General features: G+C 41.1%; 2 protein-coding genes and 1 long non-coding RNA gene across 4 annotated transcripts in view; 2 read left to right on the forward strand and 1 right to left on the reverse strand.

Moving 5' to 3' along the window:
• KAT2A (lysine acetyltransferase 2A) overlaps positions 1-3,027 on the forward strand; it is a 29,256-nt gene extending 26,229 nt beyond the window's left edge. The window contains exons 17-18 of one of the 2 annotated variants that reach the window (XM_014056515.2): positions 724-808; positions 1,789-3,027. In XM_014056515.2, the coding sequence (XP_013911990.1) occupies positions 724-808; positions 1,789-1,982 (279 nt within the window). In that variant the 3' untranslated portion in view covers positions 1,983-3,027. The remainder of the gene's footprint in view (positions 1-723; positions 809-1,788) is intronic. The other variant, XM_087713535.1, reaches the window with a different exon arrangement.
• On the reverse strand, positions 290-8,269 carry LOC148045994 (uncharacterized). Its single transcript, XR_015696430.1, has 3 exons — positions 8,087-8,269; positions 4,086-4,164; positions 290-851 (listed from the first exon to the last, which is right to left on the reverse strand). It is a non-coding gene; the product is annotated as an uncharacterized LOC148045994 (long non-coding RNA).
• Positions 7,859-20,952, forward strand: NAGLU (N-acetyl-alpha-glucosaminidase). Its single transcript, XM_014056516.2, is given in 7 exon segments — positions 7,859-8,274; positions 11,960-12,107; positions 12,197-12,343; positions 13,651-13,736; positions 15,769-16,025; positions 19,435-20,613; positions 20,616-20,952. Coding segments are annotated over 7 exon segments (2,268 nt in total). The 3' UTR covers positions 20,651-20,952.

Raw genomic sequence — 20,952 nt, forward strand, 5'->3', positions numbered from 1 at the left:
TGTGCCAGCGACCTACACAACTTTGTGTACCAACCCCTACATGGTAGCAGCCATTGATTTGCCCTCTGGCCTGCTTGCAAATCACATGGGGCTTTCAACTTCTTCCTGGCTTCCACACTGACTTGCATTGTTAGAAGCTGCCAGGAAAATGCAAGAAGATCCTTGTTTAATGACCTGCGATTATTGCTTAACAACATACTTAGGATTGACATTGCTAAGCAATGAAGTCACATGATATCTCACATTACAATCACATCTCTTAATTATGGAAATTCCAGTTAGTCGTTAATCAAGGACTATCTGTAGCTATTTTAATTTTTTTTTAAGTACAAGCAGAATATATATTAATTGATTACAGTACAAATAGATAAAAGGCCAATATATGTTAGGGAAAGCAAAACATCTAAACAGTGGTAACAAACCACTGAGAATAACCTTGGGTCAGATTTTTAGTGAAACAGTTCTTCGTTTAGCAAAAAGTTAAACTAAAATATTTAGAATGTGAAAAGTATATTTCTGGCAGAAAACTTTCTTTCTGCCAGAAATACCTTCCCTTTCTCCATTTTTCCTTTACCCATCCAACAGCAGACCACTTCTATATCTCAAAAACCTACATGCTACATTATGAATTCTGACTGATTTTAGTAAGGTGTGGTTTTAGTTTCTGTTTTTTTTTAAAAAAAATATTTATTACTCAAGTTGCTGCCTGTCTATTCCTATCAGACCCATCCTAGTGCATGGCCATTTATGGAACCCGTGAAGAAATCCGAAGCTCCTGACTACTATGAGATAATTCGCTTTCCCATTGGTAGGTAGCTAGATATGGATTTTGCCTGAAGAAGTCATCAGCTCTGTTGAATAAAAAAAATTATGGGTACAGTCAGTATATGCAGCTGTTGTGGAAAAAAATCTTATTTAAATGGTTGGAACGTAATCACTCATTGGATTATATTAATGTTATGGAACTGGGGGAGATTTTCTTCCATTGGTCAATTTTGATATCCATTATCTTCTTTTTCATAGTCAACCAAAAAGATTTGCAATATTAAGTGTTACACTATTATAGCACAAATTAGGAGTGGGAAAACATTTTGGGTCAAATGAAAGGTGTTGAGGACATCAGGAGGTGGAAACCCTGTTATGTGTGTAAGAAAAGTTGAAATATTTTAATTATCTGGGTGGGACATTTGGAGTGGATGGATAATTTTTAACTGTGTTCAGTAAACTTTATGGTTTATGCAAAAGTTTGAGCAAGAGAATAGTGGATGGTAAGTTACTGATTTTTTGCAAGTGTGCCATTGAAATCAATTTAGGCTATCAGTGGGAAACACAGATTGCCAAATGGGTCAGCTTTTTATGCTCCACTTCAAGCCAATGTTATTAATAACACTTATTTATAGGAACTTATTATAAAGAAGTTCATCTTAAAACAGTTACTGGCTTTATGTTTTTCACAGGTGAGCAAAGCCGCCTTTTGGAAATGTTTTACTGGCAGTTTCTACAAATTTTCTTAAAACTGAGTTTACCTTCAGCCATTTAATTCTAATTGCATTTACACTAACTCATGAAGAGAACTCATTTACACTAATTCATGAATATAATTCTAGAAGACTTTGTAGCTTGCTCTTACATGCTTCTTCCCATGTGTCTTTCCTCCTTTTCATTATTTTTTAGGATAGTTGAGTGAGCCGCTTATAATGAATTATAAAGTCAGAAAGGCATATGCATTTTTGCATTGTCTCTTGTACAATTGATCACATCTCTCCCTTCCACCTACTTCTTCTGCAGACCTGAAGACGATGACAGAAAGGCTCAAGAATCGTTATTACATTACCAAGAAGCTCTTTATTGCTGACTTGCAGCGTGTCATTACCAACTGTCGTGAATATAACCCTCCTGAGAGTGACTACTGTAAGTGTGCCAACACCCTGGAGAAGTTTTTTTATTTCAAGCTGAAGGAAGGAGGACTCATTGACAAGTAAGGACAGTTGCTGGCTGCCGGGGGTTTCATCTCCATTTTATCAGCCCCTCTCCAGCTTTTGAACAACTGGACATTTTTCTTGCTGCCTTTTGTCACACTTCACGCACAAGTAGATGTGACTGGTTGGACATCAGAAGTTTGCTTATTATTGGGAAAAGGAAGAGACAATATGCAGAGATATCTCTTTTCCTGAATAGACTGAGATCTGCCATCAGTCTCTTAATTTCTGAGCCTGATCTCTCTATCTGTTGCACTTGCCTTTCCAGAAGGACATAACTCTTTTTACCACGGAAGGAGTCTGGATTGTCACAGAAGCTATGAGGGATTCACTGCAAGTTCTTCCAGTTTTCCATTTCTTTAGTTTCCTTTGTCCCAAACTCTGGAACAGTTTCCCCAAAATTGGTCTTTTCCATCTGTATTGTGCTTAAGTTATCATTCTCTCCTCAGCTAGAATGTGTTGAAGAACATCTATAGAGCACAAGAAGATCGGGGAAATTTTCCAAAGTTGATCCAGATAATTCAATTTGTTTGTTGCACTTTTTTGAGGTTCTGCCATTACTTTTTTTTGACATGTGAATGTAGGAAAGGAGTAGTCAAGAGAAAGCTGGAGGACGAAAACTTGTGGAGATTTTAAGTATAGAGTTTTTTAAAGAGACTTTGATTGGGACCATGTCTGAAGCCCATTCATTCTTTTAGCCAGTTCACAAGTGACTAATCCTTGAATGTTGTTTATAGGAAAAGAACTTTTGTATTTTAGGTTGAATCAGATCTGACTTCAAGGGAAAGAAATTACAGGAAGGAATTAAAAAGATAATAGCTCTCTGCTATTTTTTTCCTTTTACTTTGTCTTCTCTTTTAATCTAATGGATTCTGGGTCATTAATCTTTACCCCTGCAGAATTGTTCAAATATCTGAATGAAACTTCACTCTCTCCTAGAGAATGGTGATACATTTAAGATTACTTCCTCATATACCAAATCAAAATGAGCAAATTTGTGTCCCTTCTGTATACTGTATATTGTTGTTATAAAATATGATCCATTCCTTATTACGTTTCTTCGGTACTTAACTGGTCATACCATCTCTAGTCTGGAAGCTGAGTCTAAGGGTTGTAACTCTTATAGTTTTGAACTCTGCCTTCATTGGTTATGATTTTTCAAGCCTCTCCATCTCTGGTGCTTTTCTGATTATGTCAGCGACAATGGTGATTGTATTACTCTCTCACACACATTCCCATTATGCACTTTGCTGCACATAATTCTGTGAGTATCGGCCATCTATGTTATCTTAAAAGATATTAGGAGAGATGTTATTGTTTCATTTATGGCAGCCAGTTTTACTGCTAATGAGATATTTTTAAACTCCCACATTGTTGATCAATTATGGTTAAATTCCATGATGATAGGCACATACATACTAATATATGTACTACTGTGTTATGGAACAGAGCTAAAAATATACATAAAAGCATTATTTTTCAATTGAAAAAAACCTATTATTTCTGGTTATTCTTCCTTTTACATGGAGTAAGTTGATGAGAACACTTATTATTCAAGAATTACCATCTGTCACATATGGCGCCATGTTAAGTTTTAAAAGATTGCCTTGGAGGGTAATGAAGGTTTTTAGTAGTTAGCATTAAATGGGAAGTACAGATTGTCTGTAAACAGTGTCTGCTTTTTTCAAAACTTTCTAAGGCAAGGGAACAGAAGGGCGAAAAATGGTGAGCAAAGTTAGAGTACAAATGACTCTCATTCAATTACCACTTACTTTGTTTTCTGTTTTGTGAATTGCCTTTGCCTTTGGAAATAACTAAATACTTGCTCTAAAAGTCATAATTTAGTAAAAGCAGCACAATAAATAACATCTTGTTCACAATTATCCAGGTGCTTCTGTCAATGTTGAACATTTTGTTTCAGCCATAGACGCCAAAGAAGTTGCCATGGAGATTAAATCAAATGCTTTTCTCTAATCCATCTTCAGCACATGGACCTCTTTCCTTTTCCTTCCTTTTATAAGAAAAAGAATTGCTTTGTGTGCTTCTTTCGGGAATCATGGAGGGGAGGGGGGAGAGAGGAAAGCTTTTCAATGGTTAGCCACCTACCTTTTCTCTCTGTTGCCTTATGTCCACCACTTTTGTGATTGAGTTGTACAATTGCAGGACCTGATTCTTCCATTCTGGCCTTCCAATATATTGCCATTCCATTTTTAATACATGAAATAAAGATATAGGACATATCTAAGCAAAGAAAGTGTGTTCTTTTCTTTCATGCTTATTCCTATTTTAAGAAATACTTACGTTATTGTTACTATTATTATTACTTGGCTTATTAACTGGTTTAAATGCTTTTAGTAGCTCTTTGATTTTGGGTAGCAGGATTTGTGATTTATCCTGATGCATTTTCTACTTCAGGACACTCATTGGGTTCCCAAACAGTGAATTCCCCATTCTGTTTATGAAGCAGGACCTTCTCATCTTAAGCAAAATTAAATCACCTCACCTTCTCTTGTGTTTCATAAGTTACTCATATCTACATGTACAACATTCCAATTTTCCTCAATAACCCTGAGAAGTAATTGGTACAAAGAAAATGACTGGCCTTTCATACCTAATGTAAAATGAATATAAAATAGCATTGAGGGACAGGAGGAAAAGCTTCAAGGAAGACAGTGGTCAGCTAAGCAGAGCCTAAAACTAGTCAAGAAAATCTTTAGAAAAATCTTGGACAATCTCTCTAGTTCACACAAACATAAAGTGAAGGAGGGGAAAACATATTCAGATTTCCAAGGTGGATGGGATGGGATAATTGTTACAATAAAAGTCCTGACCTTTTAGAATACTGCATTCAGTTTTGGTCACCACAATATAAAAAATATGTTGAGATTTTAGAAAGAGTGCAGAGAACAGTAACAAAGATAATTAGGAGGATGGAGACTAACATGTGAAGAATGGTTGGAGGATTTTGGATTGTCTAATCTAGTGAATTAGTGAAACCCTGACTACTCTTTAGAAGAACAGATCCTGAAGATGAAACTCAACTATTTTGGCCACCTAAAGAGAAGGACGGACTCGCTGGAGAAAAACCTAATCCTGGGAAAGACTGAGGGCAAAAGAAGAATGGAACAGAGAATGAGGTGGCTGGATGGAGTCACCAAAGCAGTAGGCGTGAGCTTAAATGGACTCCAGAGGATGGTAGGGGACAGGAAGGCCTGGAGGAACGTTGTCCATGCAGTCGCGATGGGTCCGACACGACTTTTCAACTAATAGCAACAACAAGTCTAGTGAAAAGGACTGTGGGTGACATGATAGAAGCATTCTAGTATTAGAAGAGCCAAGGTGGCGCAGTGGTTAAAATGCAGCACTGCAGGCTACTGCTAGATCAGCAGGTCAGCGGTTCAAATCTCACCGGCTCAGGGTTGACTCAGCCTTCCATCCTTCCGAGGTGGGTAAAATGAGGACCCAGATTGTTGGGGGCAATATGCTGACTCTCTGTAAACCGCTTAGAGAGGCCTGAAAGGCCTATGAAGCGGTATATAAGTCTACTGCTATATATTAGAGGGGCTTCCACAAAGAAAACGGGAGTCAATCTATTTTTGAAAACAAGACAATGGTTGGAAACTAACCAAGGTGAGAAGCTACCTAAAACTTAAGAAATTTGCTGGCTGTGAGAACAATAAACCAGTGGAATGGCTTGCCTTCAGAAGTTGTGGGTGCTCCATCATCGGAGTCTTTTAAAAAGACTGGATGGTTGTTTGTCTGAAATGGGTTTCCTGCTTGAGTAAGGAGTTGGACTAGAAGACCTGCAAGGGCCCTTCCAACTTTATTCTGTTATTCTATTGGTTTCATAATCTGCTCACCTTGTTGGGTTGACACCTATTGAGCTTTCACAATTAAGGATCTTTCTAAATGATTATTATGCTTCACTTTTCCTGTCCTGCCTTTCATATATTGTAGGATACACTGTTCAAAAAGTTCTTAGAATTATTTGCATATTTTCTATGAAGAAAATGGGATTCTGTTATCTGCTTAGATGAGTATATTATAAGTCTATAAGTATATATAAGTATTTTATATATACTTAACACGCTTCTATTAATTATGTCCTTAATTACTGGAGATATTGGTTTCTCTGTTTTGGTTGTTTACCCCTTCTAAATTTTTTAACTTTTGGGATAAAAGGGTATCTGAAATAGAACTGGAAATTAATCTTTCCTTTTTTGATAAAAACATTTTATGATTGAAGTGTTCATTTTTTTAAAAATTGAACATCAATAGGTAATATGAAAGATATATGATCTATATTAAGAATATCCATAGGATACTTTTTTAGTTTAATATAGAAATTGTGTTTCTTGCACACAGAATGAAGCAGTTCCTATGTGTGTGAATACTTGATATAGACATAACACTAACATTAATTCTTAAAAGACCAGAAGTAGCAACATCTAAGGCTTGGCAGTTGGTAATTTCTACCACTGAACCTATTGCCATTACTAGAAAGAGGTGGTGTCATGTATTATCTAGCTGCTTCTTTTATCTCTTTCACCTCTTAAGTTTGAAAAAAGTAGCACCTGGCCCTGAAGGAGGGATGATCCAAGTATATCAGTTGAAGCAGCCAGCTCTTCACAAGAACAGTTCTCTGCATAGTTGACATGTTCTACAGTATTGTTATCTTTATAAATAGCTCTTTTTTTAGTTCTTTTGTTATCATTACATGAACTGGGAGCTTAAAATTCTTTCTCTACCCATGGGGAGAGAAAAGGAAGTCAAACAATTGGTGAAATGATATAAACACTCCTATGTGACCAGGAGTGGTGGCTCAGTGGGCAAGATGCTGAGTTCGATCAAGTTGGCAGTTTGAATCCCTAGTGCCATGTAACAGAGTGAGCTCCGGTTACTTGTTCCAGCTACTGCCAACCTAGCAATTCAAAAGCATGTAAAAATGCAAATAGAAAAATAAAAACCACCTTTGGTGGGAAGATAGTAGCACTCCATGCACCTTCGGCGTTTAGTCATGCCAACCATATGATGACAGAAACGTCTTGGGACAACTCTGGCTCTTCAGTTTAGAAATGGAGATGAGCACTGTCCCTAGAGCTGAAAACAACTAGCACACATGTTCGGGTGAACTTTTACCTTTATGCGACCAGAAAGTGGTGTGGGACAAAGCATCCGTGTAACTTGTTCATCCAGCCTTTTCATCTTATGAAATGGAATTTTTTTCTATGAATGCATCCATCATCCTCCAACAATTCCATGATTATATTTCAGAATTTTTCCTTAAGTTTCAAGCAAAAACTTATATGGAGTTGCCTAATAAAATAACCAGAAGGGGAAGGGCAGGTGACACAGCTTGTGTCAAACCTACCATCTTAACATTCAAAATCATTTTGTCAAAAATTTTCGTGACTGAACAAAAACAAGTCTAATGTTTAGATGTCACTCTCTTGATTTAAAAACAAATCTCTTATTCTTAAATGCCTGTGTGATAATTACATTCTGATTACTTAGAAGCAAGAAAAACACTCTGTTTAAATTCTGACTTTGGATTTCTCACTTTAGGAAGCTTTTAAAAACAGGTCAGAGAGACATTTCTGGTAGGAGGTTTAATTAACTTTTCTGCCCTTCTCTCTCCGCTTCTACATAATACATCCCACAATCACACTTCACCAAAGAGAATTGTATAGAACGCGCGCGAATAAAAAGTGGGCTGGAATTTTCCCACCCAGCAGCGGATCCCGTGATTGTCGTACAAACGTGGCGAGGAAAGCAATTGGCCTGCAAGGGAGCTGCGGCAGCCATTGGCCAACGTGCTCGGGAGAGATCGTTCCCCGGAACTTCTCCGCTTTGGTAGCTTCCCGTCGGGGTCCCTTTCTATGTCGCGTCCGCTGTTGCTTTTGCTTTGGGCCGCCGCAGCCGCTGCTAATTCCCGGCCTTTGTGGCAATGGGAAGCGATGGCTCGCTTGCAGCCGGAGGCGGAAGAAGCCCGTCAGGCAACAGCGGTGCGGGAACTCCTGGAGCGGCTTTTGGGCCCGAGGGCAGCTTCTGCCTTCGCGGTATCCGTGAACCGGTCTTTGGCCGGGCCTGGCGGTCTCGATACATACCGGCTGAGCTCGAATAGGCCGAACACGATAAACGTCTCTGGCTCCAGTGGAGTGGCCGCCGCCTCGGGGATCTACCATTACTTGAAGGACTTCTGCGGCTGCCACGTGTCCTGGTCTGGGGCGCAGCTCCGACTGCCGCAGAGTTTGCCCCCTGTCTCCGCAGAGATTATCGTCACCAGCCCCAACAGGTGATTCGACCTCGGAGGAGAACGGAGGCAAAGGGTCCCCCTAACACAGTGTTTCTCAACCTTGGCAACTTTAAGTCCTGTGGACTTCAACTCCCAGAATCCCCCAGCCAGCTGTTTCTGATTCTGGGAGTTGAAGTCCACAGGACTTAAAGTTGCCAAGGTTGAGAAACACTGCCCTAACCTCTGTATGCGAAGCAGGAGCACATCCGGCTTCGCCTTGAAATTATGGGAAGGCATCTTTAAAGGCCGCCCCGGAAAACCTGTTTCAGATAAATTCATCAGTCTGCCAATTGACCGAAACTTTTGAGCCGGAATCCTTAGGTGCTGAAATGAAATTCGCAGAATGTTTGACATAAAAGCTGTATCTGGGACTTATTGAAAGCTCCCTATTGTCCAATAGCTACTTAAGGCAAACTGGTTCTCTTCAAGTCCTTGATTTATAAGCGCTGGTTTAGGGACTGAAGTTACAACAACACTGGGAAAAAATTGACGCAATAACTTTTTCCACACTTAGGACTACCTCACGATCACAGTATTTAGACTTTGCTTTGCAACTGGCATGTATTTTTGACTGTTGCAGTGTCCCAAAGTTAGGGACCCATCTTTTGCGACCTGATAAGTAAAGTCAGTGGGGTAGGTAGAGTCACTTAACAATATTGTTACTAACTTAATAACTCTAGTGAGTCACTTAACCGTGGCAAGAAAGATCGTAAAATGGGGCAAAACACATTTAACTGTCTTGCTTAGCAACAGAAATTTTGGGCTCGATTGTCATAAGTTGAGGACTACCTATAGTATTGAAAGCAATGCCTTAACACGCATAATTAATTATCACAGTTTCTGAGTGTATAATTCAGTGACACCTATCTTTTCCAGTTGAGAGTGAGCTGAAATAATTTTTCAAGTACAGTATGAAGGCATTATCTCCCAATGAACTTGAGTCATACTGGTAGTCCTCAACTTAACAACCGTTCATTTATGACCATTCAAAGGTACAATGGTAGGGGGGGAATGACTTCTGTCCAGTTTTCACACTTAAAACTATTGCAACATCCCCATAGTCATGTGATCAAAATTTGGGTACTGTCTGGAGGTCACATGATCACCACTTGAACCCTTCCCTGCCAGCTTCTGACAAGCAAAGCCAATGGGGAAAGCCAGATTCACTTAACAACTTCATGATTCGCTTCTCTGTGGCAAAAGAAACCTCATAAAGTAGAGGCAAATGAAATTTTGGACTCAGTTGTGTTTGTAAGTTGAAGACTATACAGGTAGTCCTCGACTTACAACAGTTCATTTAGTGACCGAAGTTACAACGGCACTGAAAAAAGTGACTGGTGACCATTTTTCACACTTATGACTGTTGCAGCATCCCCATGGACATGTGATTTACATTCAGATGCTTGATAACTGGTTCATAGTTATGCTGGTTAGAGTGTCCCAAAATCATGTGATCATATTTTGAGACCTGCAAAGCAAAATCAATGGGGAAACCTAATTCACTTAAAACCTAATTCACTTAACCATACTAATTTAGCAACTGCAGTGATTTACTTAACAAATGTGACAAGAAAAGACGTAAAATGGGGCAATATCCAACTTAACAAATTTCTCACTTAGCAATATAAATGCTAGGCTCAATGGTGGACGTAAGTTGAGGATTATCTGTAGTTGTTTTTATTGTACTATGAAAAAGCCGTGCTTCCTAAGTCCCTCTAGTGGCAGCCTTCAAGAGAATCTACTTAGAGAATGCTCCTTTTATCTAATCTACCAGAATGGGCAAATACCCTTAGGGAGGGGTGGTCCCATTAATACCCTGGCTGTAAAGGTGATGAGTAGCACCTTGAATTATGCTCTGAAAGAAACTGGGAGCCAGTGTGGCTCATGCAGCAAAGCTGTAATATGAGGAAACGGAGATACGGCCAATGTGGTGAGAGCTGCAACAATTTAGACTTCTTGTAACTTATGGTGGTCTTCAAGGGCAGTCCCACGTAAAGCATGTTGCAGTTGTCCAGCTGGAAGTGACCAAAGCATAAATGATCCTGAGCCAGATATGAGTTCATGATATAAACTTTGTGTAAATATGTTAAATTAACTCTTCTTTACTCATTTCACAGATGTCAAGCTGCCCTTCCTTTTATGACAATCAAAGTATAATACTTATGACCACAATTGGACCCAGAATTTATGTTGCTAAGTGAGAAATTTCTTAAGTGAGTTTTGCCCCATTTTACAACTTTTCTTGCCAGATTTAATTTGTAATTCGTAATTTAATAAACTTATATGCCGCCCAATCCCGTAGGACTCCGGGCAGCTGATTTGTTAAGTGAATCCCTGCAGTTATTAAATTAGTCACATGTTTGTTAAGTGAATCTGGTTTCCCCAGTGACTTTGCTTGTCAGAAGGTCACAAAAGATGGTCACATAACCCCGGGACACTGCAACGGTAAAAAATATGACTCAGTGGTCAAGGATTTGAATGTAAAACACATGACCATGGGGATGCTGCAAAGGTCATAAGTGTTTTTTTCTTTGCTGTTGTAACTTCAAGTGGTCACTAAATGAAATGTTGTAAGTCAAGGACTACTTGCAACACATGCAATAGCTAGCAATTCACTCCTCATTCATGATGCTCCTGATTGGAGATATACTGTCACAGATAATACCAGGTTTACCAGTCCATGCAAATCATATGTGGCTAGAGGGCAATGATAATATCATTGAGTCATCCTTTTCCACCATTGGCAGCCCATGGTTCATATGATCCGGCCACCACAGTGAATGACTTTCCCAAGTAAACAGGTAAAGAGTCAGTTCATTTTGACTCTTGATTACAGTGGGATCTTGGGTCCCGAACAACTCAGGCGACAAACAATTTGGGTACCAACTGTAAAATCTGCTAAATGCTTCATTCAAGTCACGAACACATCCTCGGGTCCCGAATAAACACAGCCACAGCAATTTCCCCTGCTGCGCCATTTTTTTGTGTGTGCGCGCATGCGCAGTTGTCTTGCTTCTGGTCATGACCAAATCTGGTGCCAACCGAAGTCCTGGAACGGATTACAGTCGGTACCCGAGGTCCCACTGTACATGCATATTTTTCTTTATTTCTTCCTCCCCCTACAAAAAAAACCAATATATTCTTCTAATGTTTTTGTCCCCAAATAACCAAGTGTAGCTCAGAATCCTGTGATTTCCTAGTGAGCTCCAGCTGAAATACTAACTATGTCTCGTGCTAGGAAAACTTCATAACCAGTCAAGTTTGACTAGGTGCTATTTACTTGCAGTCAATACTTCCAAATTATTTTTTAATGTGGTAGAAGAGGGAAATTCTTATTCTGTGTTGGCACAGTGGTTAGAATGTGGTATTGCAGGCTAATTCTGTTGACTGCCAGCAGTTCAATTCTCACTGGTTCAAGGTTAACTCAGCCTTCCATCCTTCCGAGGTCGGTAAAATGAGGACCCAGATTGTTGGAGGCAATAGGCTGACCCTGTAAACAGCTTAGAGAGGACTGTAAAGCTTTGTGAAGCAGTATATAAGTCTAAGTTCTATTGCTATTACAATGAGAGTTATGCAAGTGTGCGATATACAGTGTAGAAATTTGATAATTAAAAATGTACGAAGAATAATTTCATTAAATACATTTAATTTACTGTTTATGAATTTATTGTACTTTTTTTCTTAGGTTCCGCTTCTATCAAAATGTCTGCACTTACAGCTATTCCTTTGTGTGGTGGAACTGGGACCGCTGGGAACAGGAGATTGACTGGATGGCGCTCCATGGTATTAATATGGCACTGGCATTCACCGGGCAGGAAGCCATCTGGCAGCGAGTATGTATTATTAAGCATATTATTGTAACAATATTTAAAACCAGGATCTTCTCCAGAGCAACTCTCATGCTCTACTATTGTTCTTATAGGTGTATTTGTCGCTGGATCTAAAGCAATCAGAAATTGATGAGTACTTCACTGGTCCTGCTTTCCTAGCTTGGAACCGGATGGGGAATTTGCACTCTTGGGCAGGACCATTGCCCTTCTCCTGGCATCAGAAAAAACTAAATTTGCAGGTACCTAGGCTGGCTGATATGGAAAGTATAGCCTGGTTTCTGGAAGTAGGGTGCCTTCTATCCTCTGTCATATTTTCTTTCATGCCTTTTGTGGCAAACTATAATAGGCAAAAGGGACATGGTGGCTCAGTGGCTAAGATGCTGAGCTTGTTGATCAGAAAGGTCGGAAGTTTGGCAGTTCAAATCTCTAGCGCCATGTAATGGAGTGAGCTCCCGTTACTTGTCCCAGCTTCTGCCAACCTAGCAGTTTGAAAGCATGTAAAAATGCAAGTAGAAAAATAGGGACCACCTTTGGTGGGAAGGTAATAGTGTTCCGTGCGCCTTTGGCGTTTAGTCATGCCAGCCACATGACCACAGAGACGTCTTCAGATAGCGCTGCTTCTTCGGCTTTGAAACGGAGATGAGCACCGTCCCCTAGAGTCGGAACAACTAGCACATATGTGCGAGGGGAACCTTTACCTTTATAGTAGGCAAATGTGGGGTTATCTGCCCCACTGAGTTTTAAAGCAGTGAAGCTGAACCAGGTAATCTAATCGTGGGTGTTTCAGTCTATGTTTCAGGAAACGATTGGAGGAGATGTTCACAGTGACCTAATGCAGGGGGAAACATGGTGGTATACAACACTTGGACTTTCTGAAAGTTACAATCCTGCCTTTATCTGGCAAGAGACTTTCCTAGTGTTATTTTAAAAGACACAAGGATGCCTGTTCTTTATATTAAAGATGCCAAATTAACGTACTATTATCTTGGTTAATTGATCATAACCAGTCTCATAGTTTCTGAAATAGATTCATGGGCATTTTTGTGCTTGTAATATTTCACTCTTATTCTTCCTTCCTTGGCTGACATGGAGATTGGTTCTTGCATTGTGCATCACAGTTATAGAAAATATTGACTTGCCTGTGACCGTCAAGCATCAGAATTGGTCAAGGATGGGTTTCCAAACAGCATGCTAGGTTTAATAAATCAGGATTATTTCTCTTTTTTTGGAAGATGTGGGAGCTTTTATAATGAATTTTAGCCCAATATTATTGAAAATTCTGGAAATGAAGAACAGAGTGAATTAAAGACTTTTTAGCTCCATTTTTTAAATTTGTATCTCAACTTTATTACATACCACGATTCTGAATAAAACAGGCATTATCAGAAAGTTAGGTCATAAACCTCATATATTGGCCCACAGAATGCACAGCTCTTTCCAGAAATGGGCCTCCTTCTGGACCAGTTTTATGAGAGTTGTGGGGCACATTGTGGGTTATTCTGTGTCTTTGCTTCATTGCTCCATCCTGACTCTTTTACCTTCCCAGTACAGGATCCTAGAGAGGATGAGATCTCTGGGCATGTTGACAGTGCTTCCCGCATTCTCTGGGCATATCCCTCAAGGCATTCTCAGGTAAAAGAACAAAAGGAGTTTGGTTGAGCATATGAGAAACTATCTCGTGCCAGGACAGACTGTTTTCCATCTGGCCAAGCATTGTCTGCATCATAGTTTCTCAACCTTGGCAATTTTAAGATGTATGAACTTCAATTCCACAATCCTGGAAGTCCATTTATTTTAAAGTTGCCAAGGTTAACATATACTGGTCTATAGCCGTTTTTAAAAAATAACTCCATCAGTCCCCAGCCACTCTGGTCATTGGCCCTAAAAAGCTGGAAGGCATACAATTGGAAAGACATCGTTGATGTACGACCACAGTGCAGCCCAAAATTTCTGCTGTTAAGCGAGACGTTTCTTAAGTGAGTTTTACCCCATTTCACAACCTTTCTTGCCACAGTTGTTAAGTGAATCATTGCAGTTGATAAGTTGGTAGCCCAGTTGTTAAGTATATCTGGTTTCCCCATTGACTTTGCTTTTCAGAAGGTGGCAAAAGGAAATCATATGACTCTGGGACACAGCAACAGTCATAAATATGAGTCAGTTGTCAAGCATCTGAATTTTGATCACAAGATTATGGGGATGCTGCAAAAGTTGTAACTGAAAAACGGTCATGTCACTTTTTTCGGTGCTATTGTAACTTTGAACGGTCACTAAGTGAACTTGTTGTAAGTAAAGGACTACCTGTACTCACTGGCAGCAGACCCCCAAGGTTTTCATACTTTGTGGAAAGGAAACTTGGGGCTTTTTTTATGGAAAGGATGTACTTATCCACAGTGGTTACAGTGGTCTTTCTCCAAGGGATGAATGACAGGCTGGCCCAAAAAGTGAGGACTTAGACTAGAGCAGCAATCACCAACTGGTGGTCCGTGGTGGTCCATGAGAAAATGTTGGTGGTCCACAGAAAAATTATTTGCATTTTTTATATTGCACTAAACCAGGGTCCTCAAACTACAGCCCCTGGGCTGGATACATGCAATGAATGTTTGTGTTGCTGCAGAGAGTCTCCCTCTTCGGGGTCTTTTTATGCGGGTCAGAGAGGGGCAGAAATTCCGACTTGGGGTCTGCTTCAGACTCCCAGTGCAGGGCTTTGGGCGAAGGCTGGAGGGAAGTGCAGCTGATAGAGAAGAGCCGGAGGGCCTTGTTCCAGTGGGCCTGCATCATGGCCTGGAACTGGCTGACTATCTCAGTCCACTGGGCCTCCAGACACCGGTATCTGGTCTTGCACTCCTGCAGGTCTTCCCTCTGCTTGGACTTTTGTTTGTAGTCCCCAGTGAGGTGCTTCTGCTGAACCTTCTTCTTGGTCAGATCCAATTTGAACTGAGCCAACTCTTTCTCATGATGGTTGCTTAGCTCCAACAACTGCTTCCTGTTGGGGCCCAAAGGAGCCCAGCTGGGAAGGCAAGGCGTGGTTGGGAGGAGAGGGGCAAGTAGAGCTCGGCAAGGCACCTCTCAATGTGAGTGACATCGAGTTGGCCATGCCCACCGTCACATGACCACCTAGCCAGGTCCACCCAGCTGGTCATTAGGCAGATCATATTGGTGGTCTACTGTATTTAAAATTATTAATTTAGTGGTCCCTGAGGTAAAAGGTTGGTGACCCCTGGACTAGAGGATGTAGGACTTTTGGTGTGGGGAAGGCATGAGAACTGTTGTGGGGAATATTCATCTGAAAGCCAGTAATAAAATAAAAGAGAACTCCTTGAGGGGAATGTGTTTCAGTAATAATTCTGTGAAGTGCTTTCAACCCAAGCAAAATATATTTTCCTTTATTATTAACCGGACCTCTTAACATCTAGGTCCGGTTAATAATAAAGTCAGTGGAGAAGATACAACAGGGACACATAATCTTGAGTGTATTTCTTGATTGCTTTGACATTTTCTGGATTTGACATTTTCTGGTTTCCTGCCATAATAAACATTGAGTATTCTCTTTGCTTAAGTCTAAATCTTCTTGCAGAAGCTAAGATTGTAGCACTTAGCACACAACCTAATTAAATTGGAGATGACTTTGTAATCTTTTTCACAATGTTTGTTTTTCCATGTTAAGAGTTTTTCCACAGGTGAATGCCACACGGCTGGGTAACTGGAGCCATTTTGATTGCACCTATTCCTGTGCTTACCTCTTGTCACCTGAAGACCCCATGTTTCAGGTCATAGGGACCCTCTTTCTAAAGGAGATTATCAAAGAGTTTGGTACAGATCATGTATATAGCGCTGACACCTTCAATGAGATGCGCCCACTTTCATCAAATACCACCTACCTCTCCAAGGTCAGCACAGCTGTCTTCCACTCCATGACTGGAGGTATGAAGTGTTCCTATTTTTGCTCCCTATTTATCCTTCTCATCTTTAGCTCTATTTTTCTTTTATCTCTGCTCATCTTTAGCCCTTTAACACATTACCTTTGGCTCATTTAGCCATCCATATTGCAAGAATAATAGTAAAGGCGGCTTTGCGGCCCAGTGGTGAAGATGCTCGCCTCCCTTTTGGAAGGTTGAGAGTTCAACCCTAGGTATCGGTAGACGTTTCTCTCCTAGGGTGCACAGGAAAAATATCTGACCTCCGCATGGCATCAGGAAGGGCATCCGGCCAGTAAATGTTCAGCTTCATCCAATGGGGTTGCAATCATAAAAAGGGAATTTATATTGCAAGGATAATAGTAGAGCCTCTTTATAATTTCAAATGGTGAATTAATGTCCATAAAGGCTGTGGAAAGTCAGAGATTTTTTAAAAATAATGTACTAAAATTTATAACCTTTTCTCCATGAGGAGCTCACTGGCAGTTCACAATAAGAAGAAATATCCCAGTCAATAACATTAAAGCAGTCACCAAATAAACTATTTAAAACCTGATGAAATTAAAACACTTTCCTTAAAAACGATAAGCTTCTTCCACTCCTGGGGTGCTGCTATAAAGAAGGCCCTGTCTCACATTATCACCAGACACATCTTCCTTGGTTATCAATTGCAGCATTTTTTTAATTTCCATGTGGGATAAGATGGTCCTTTCCTTGCTGAATGGCAAATAAACACATACATCATGAGAATATTTTTGCTCAGCTACCTAGAGTATGAATCATATGTAATGATTTGTACTTGTTTATTCAAAAGTGGGCATTATTCTATTTCTTATTGCTGAGATTTTATGAACTTTATATCTTTTTCTTTTCTTTAAATTAAGTACATATAGAATTGCTAATTTGTTGCATTGGAATAAGGCAGCAATGGCAAACCTTTTTTGGCTCACGTGCCATAACGGGGGGCGAGCACAAAGGGGTTGTGCATAGGCGTGCAGCACCCATAATGCAACGTGCAACCCCCCCTCAGTGCACATGCACACATGAGAGGCACTCCTCCCCATTTTTTGCATGCTTTTTTTGCCCTCCCCAGGCTTTATAGGAGCATGGGGAGGGTGAAAACAGCCTCCCCCACCCCACCCGGAGGCCCTCTGGAGGCTTCAGGGACCTTCAGGAGGCTTCCCTGAAGCCTCCGGAGGAGTAAAAAGGACTCTATGAGCAAACCAGAAGTCACTTCCTGTTTGTTTGTAGGGTCGGTTTAAGCCTCCAGAGGCTGACTTCCGGTTTGCTCATAGGGTCCTTTTTAGTCCTCGGGAGGCTTCAGGGAAGCCTCCTGAAGGTCCCTGAAGCCTCCGGAGGACTTAAACCGACCCTACGAGCCTACCGAAAGTCCCTTCCCGAACTTCCGGTTTGCCCATAGGTTTTTTGTGCTCAGGAGGCTTCAGGAAAGCTCCTGAAGCCTTCAGAGGGCCTCAGGGGGAGGGGGAGGCTCTTTTCGCCCTCCCCAGGCTCCTATAAAGCCTCTAGAACTGGGGAGGGTGAAAAATGGCTTTAAGGCCAGCTGATATGGCAATGCCTCGCGTACCACCTGTGGCACACGTGCCATAGGTTCGCTATCCCGGGAATAAAGTATCTTCATATGTTTACATGTTGATCAGAGATATTCTGCATAATTTTAAGTTAGAAATGAAGCACAGCACAAAAAAAATATACCAACTCTGATCAGAGGAATTTTGGGTTTATTTAGGACAGTGATGGCGAACCTATGACACGCGTGTCAGTGCTGACACGCGTAGCCATTTGGGGTGACACGCACAGGATTTCATGCGATTCATCCTCGGCTCCTGCACGGCCGCCAAGGATGAAAGAATCTGTGCTGGAGGAACGGGGGGGCGGGACGTGTGATCTCCCCCGCCCACACTCACTTACTGTATCGCCGCCGCCCCTTTCTGAGCGCAGGGGCTGCTGGTAAGGCGTGCGTGCCGTGCGCACACACGTCATCAGCGTGGCGAGGGAGGACCCGCAGGAGAGGAGCGCGGGAACAGTGCGCGCCTCTCTCCAGTCAGGCCGGCACAGAGAGTCTACTCCTGGGACTGTCGGTTATGACCGCACCACAGCAGGGAACAGCGGAGTGCCAACGGGAACTGTGAGCGCCATTAGCAGCAACTATAAATTGCGCAAAATTATGTTTTTGTCGAAGTGACACACAATGTGAGTTATGCTCGATTTTTTGCCGATTTTTGACACACCACGCCAAAAAGGTTGCCCATCACTGATTTAGGATGTGTGTGTTAAATGTAAAATCCTGTTCTTCTATCATGGAATTCAGGTTATTCATAACATTGCATGTGAATATATACAGTATATCACAGAAGTGAGTACATTCCCTCACATTTTGTAAATATTTAAGTATATCTTTTCATGTGACAACACTGAAGAAATGACACTTGGCTACAATGTAAGGTAGTGAGTATACAGCTTGTATAACAGTGTAAATGTGCTGTCTCCTCAAAATAACATAACACACAACCATTAATGTCTAAACTGCTGGCAACAAAAGTGAGTATACCCCTAAGTGACAATGTCCAAACGGGGCCCAAAGTGTCAATATTTTGTGTAGCCATCATATTTTCCAGCACTGCCTTAACCCTCTTGGGCATATAGAGTTCACACAGGTGGCGCAGTGGTTAAATGCAGCACTGCAGGCTACTTCAGCTGACTGCAGTTCTGCAGTTCGGCTGTTCAAATCTCATCGGCTCAAGGTTGACTCAGCCTTCCATCCTTCCGAGGTGGGTAAAATGAGGACCCGGATTGTTGGGGGCAATATGCTGACTCTGTAAACCACTTAGAGAGGGCTGAAAGCCCTATGAAGTGGTATATAAATCTAACTGCTATTGCTATTGCTACTTGTAACCAAGTGTCATTTCTTCAGTGTTGTCACATGAAAAGATATGCTTAAATATATACAAAATGTGAGGGGGTTTATCCACTTCTGTGACGAGATAGTGATTTGCCCAAGTAATCTGGCTAAATTGAGATTTCAATTAAGTCATCATCAGCTTCAATCCATCCATGGCACCATACTAACTCACATATGTTTACACCTAGTAGATTTACAGCTATAGGTTTTCAGGTTATGATTTATTGTATTGCTGTGATTGCCGGATCTGTAACAAAAAAAATTGAGAACCAGAAACATTTTCTTCCAAGAAAAATCCAGAGCACACAATACAAATAATTTTAGGCAGATAAATGAAAAGTATATAGCATGCCAACAATATTTACAGGTTTGTAAACAGAAACCAAACCTATATTATTATCAAGAAGTAAACAAGATAAGAAATAGAGTCCCTAATAAAAGTAATTGGCTCTGAATTTGTGTTTTTCCCTTCTTTGGATTCTGCCTGTCCTCATAGTTGACCCCTACGCCATATGGCTGATGCAAGGTTGGCTTTTCCAACACCAGAGAGACTTCTGGCAGCCTGCTCAAGTTAAAGCCCTTCTTCAAGGTGTACCTACAGGCAGGATGCTGGTGCTGGACCTCTTTGCTGAATCTAAGCCTGTCTACCTCTGGACTGAGTCCTTCTATGGGCAGCCTTTCATTTGGTGCATGCTTCACAACTTTGGTGGGAACCATGGCCTCTTTGGCATGGTGGAGAGCATCAACCAAGGTCCTTTTGAAGCCAGGCGTTTTGTCAACTCCACTATGATTGGCATTGGCCTCACTCCCGAAGGTATTGAGCAAAATGATGTGATCTACGAACTCATGACAGATTTAGGTTGGCTCAAGGAGCCAGTAAATCTACAACAGTGGGTTGCCACATACAGTATACAGCGCTACGGTGCCAAAAACATGCAGGTAATAAAGGCCTGGCAACTGCTATTCCAGAGTGTCTACAATTGTTCAGGGCCTTGTGTAAATCACAACCACAGCCCCCTTGTCCACCGTCCTTCTTTTCGGATGAACACGGAGGTCTGGTACAATAAGAGTGATGTCTACGAAGCCTGGCAGCTGTTTCAAAATACTTCTGGTGAACTGGGCAACAGCAGCACCTTCTGCTATGACCTCGTGGATGTGGTACGTCAGGTTCTTCAGCAGCGAGTGAGTGATTACTATTTGGAAATCAAACAGGCTTTTCAGAAACGTGTGCTCTCACAACTCCTGGTTACTGGTAGTGTCCTAATCTATGACCTTCTTCCAGACCTGGACACTCTTCTCTCCAGTGACAGACATTTTTTGCTGGGAGGATGGCTGGAAACTGCCCACAAAATGGCCACCAGCAAAGAAGAGGAACAGTTTTATGATTTCAATGCACGCAACCAGCTAACTCTTTGGGGACCTGATGGCAACATTTTGGACTATGCCAACAAACAGCTTGCAGGGCTGATCCTGGACTATTACAGAAAGCGTTGGAAGCTTTTCATTGTCACCTTGGTGAAATGCCTCAATTCTGGAACACCTTTTCACCAGGATCAATTTAACCAAGCTATCCTCAAAGTAGAAAGGAGATTTATCTACAATGGAAAACAGTATCCATCAAAACCTATTGGCAATACGCTAGACATAGCTACAGAGATATATCAAAAATATTATCCCCTGCCATGAAGAACAGTCACTTGATTGCAGTGTGATGGAGACACTCTGTTCTCTATAACTTTTTGGATCATCGATTCCAGCTTTGTACTTGTCTTGTTTTGTCTTGGTTTACTGAGTCAAAGCTCACTCTGATTATTTTAAGAGATGTCCCAATGTCCACAGATAGAAATAACTATAAGGGAGAAAAGGCCTAATTTCAACTTTTAGAAAAAGAGATGCATCAGGCTATGTGCAAAATCGTGGAAGGAATACTTATAATGGGTAGCAACTGAATATGGTTTGTAACCTTTGGCAAAAGTTCAGCATATTATCTTAGAGTAAAGATAAAGGTAAAGGT

Source organism: Thamnophis sirtalis, unplaced genomic scaffold, assembly GCF_051295495.1.
Source record: "Thamnophis sirtalis isolate CommonGarterSnake01/CBP01778 unplaced genomic scaffold, rThaSir2_p1.2 scaffold_4, whole genome shotgun sequence".
Classification (NCBI taxonomy): Eukaryota; Metazoa; Chordata; class Lepidosauria; order Squamata; family Natricidae; genus Thamnophis; species Thamnophis sirtalis.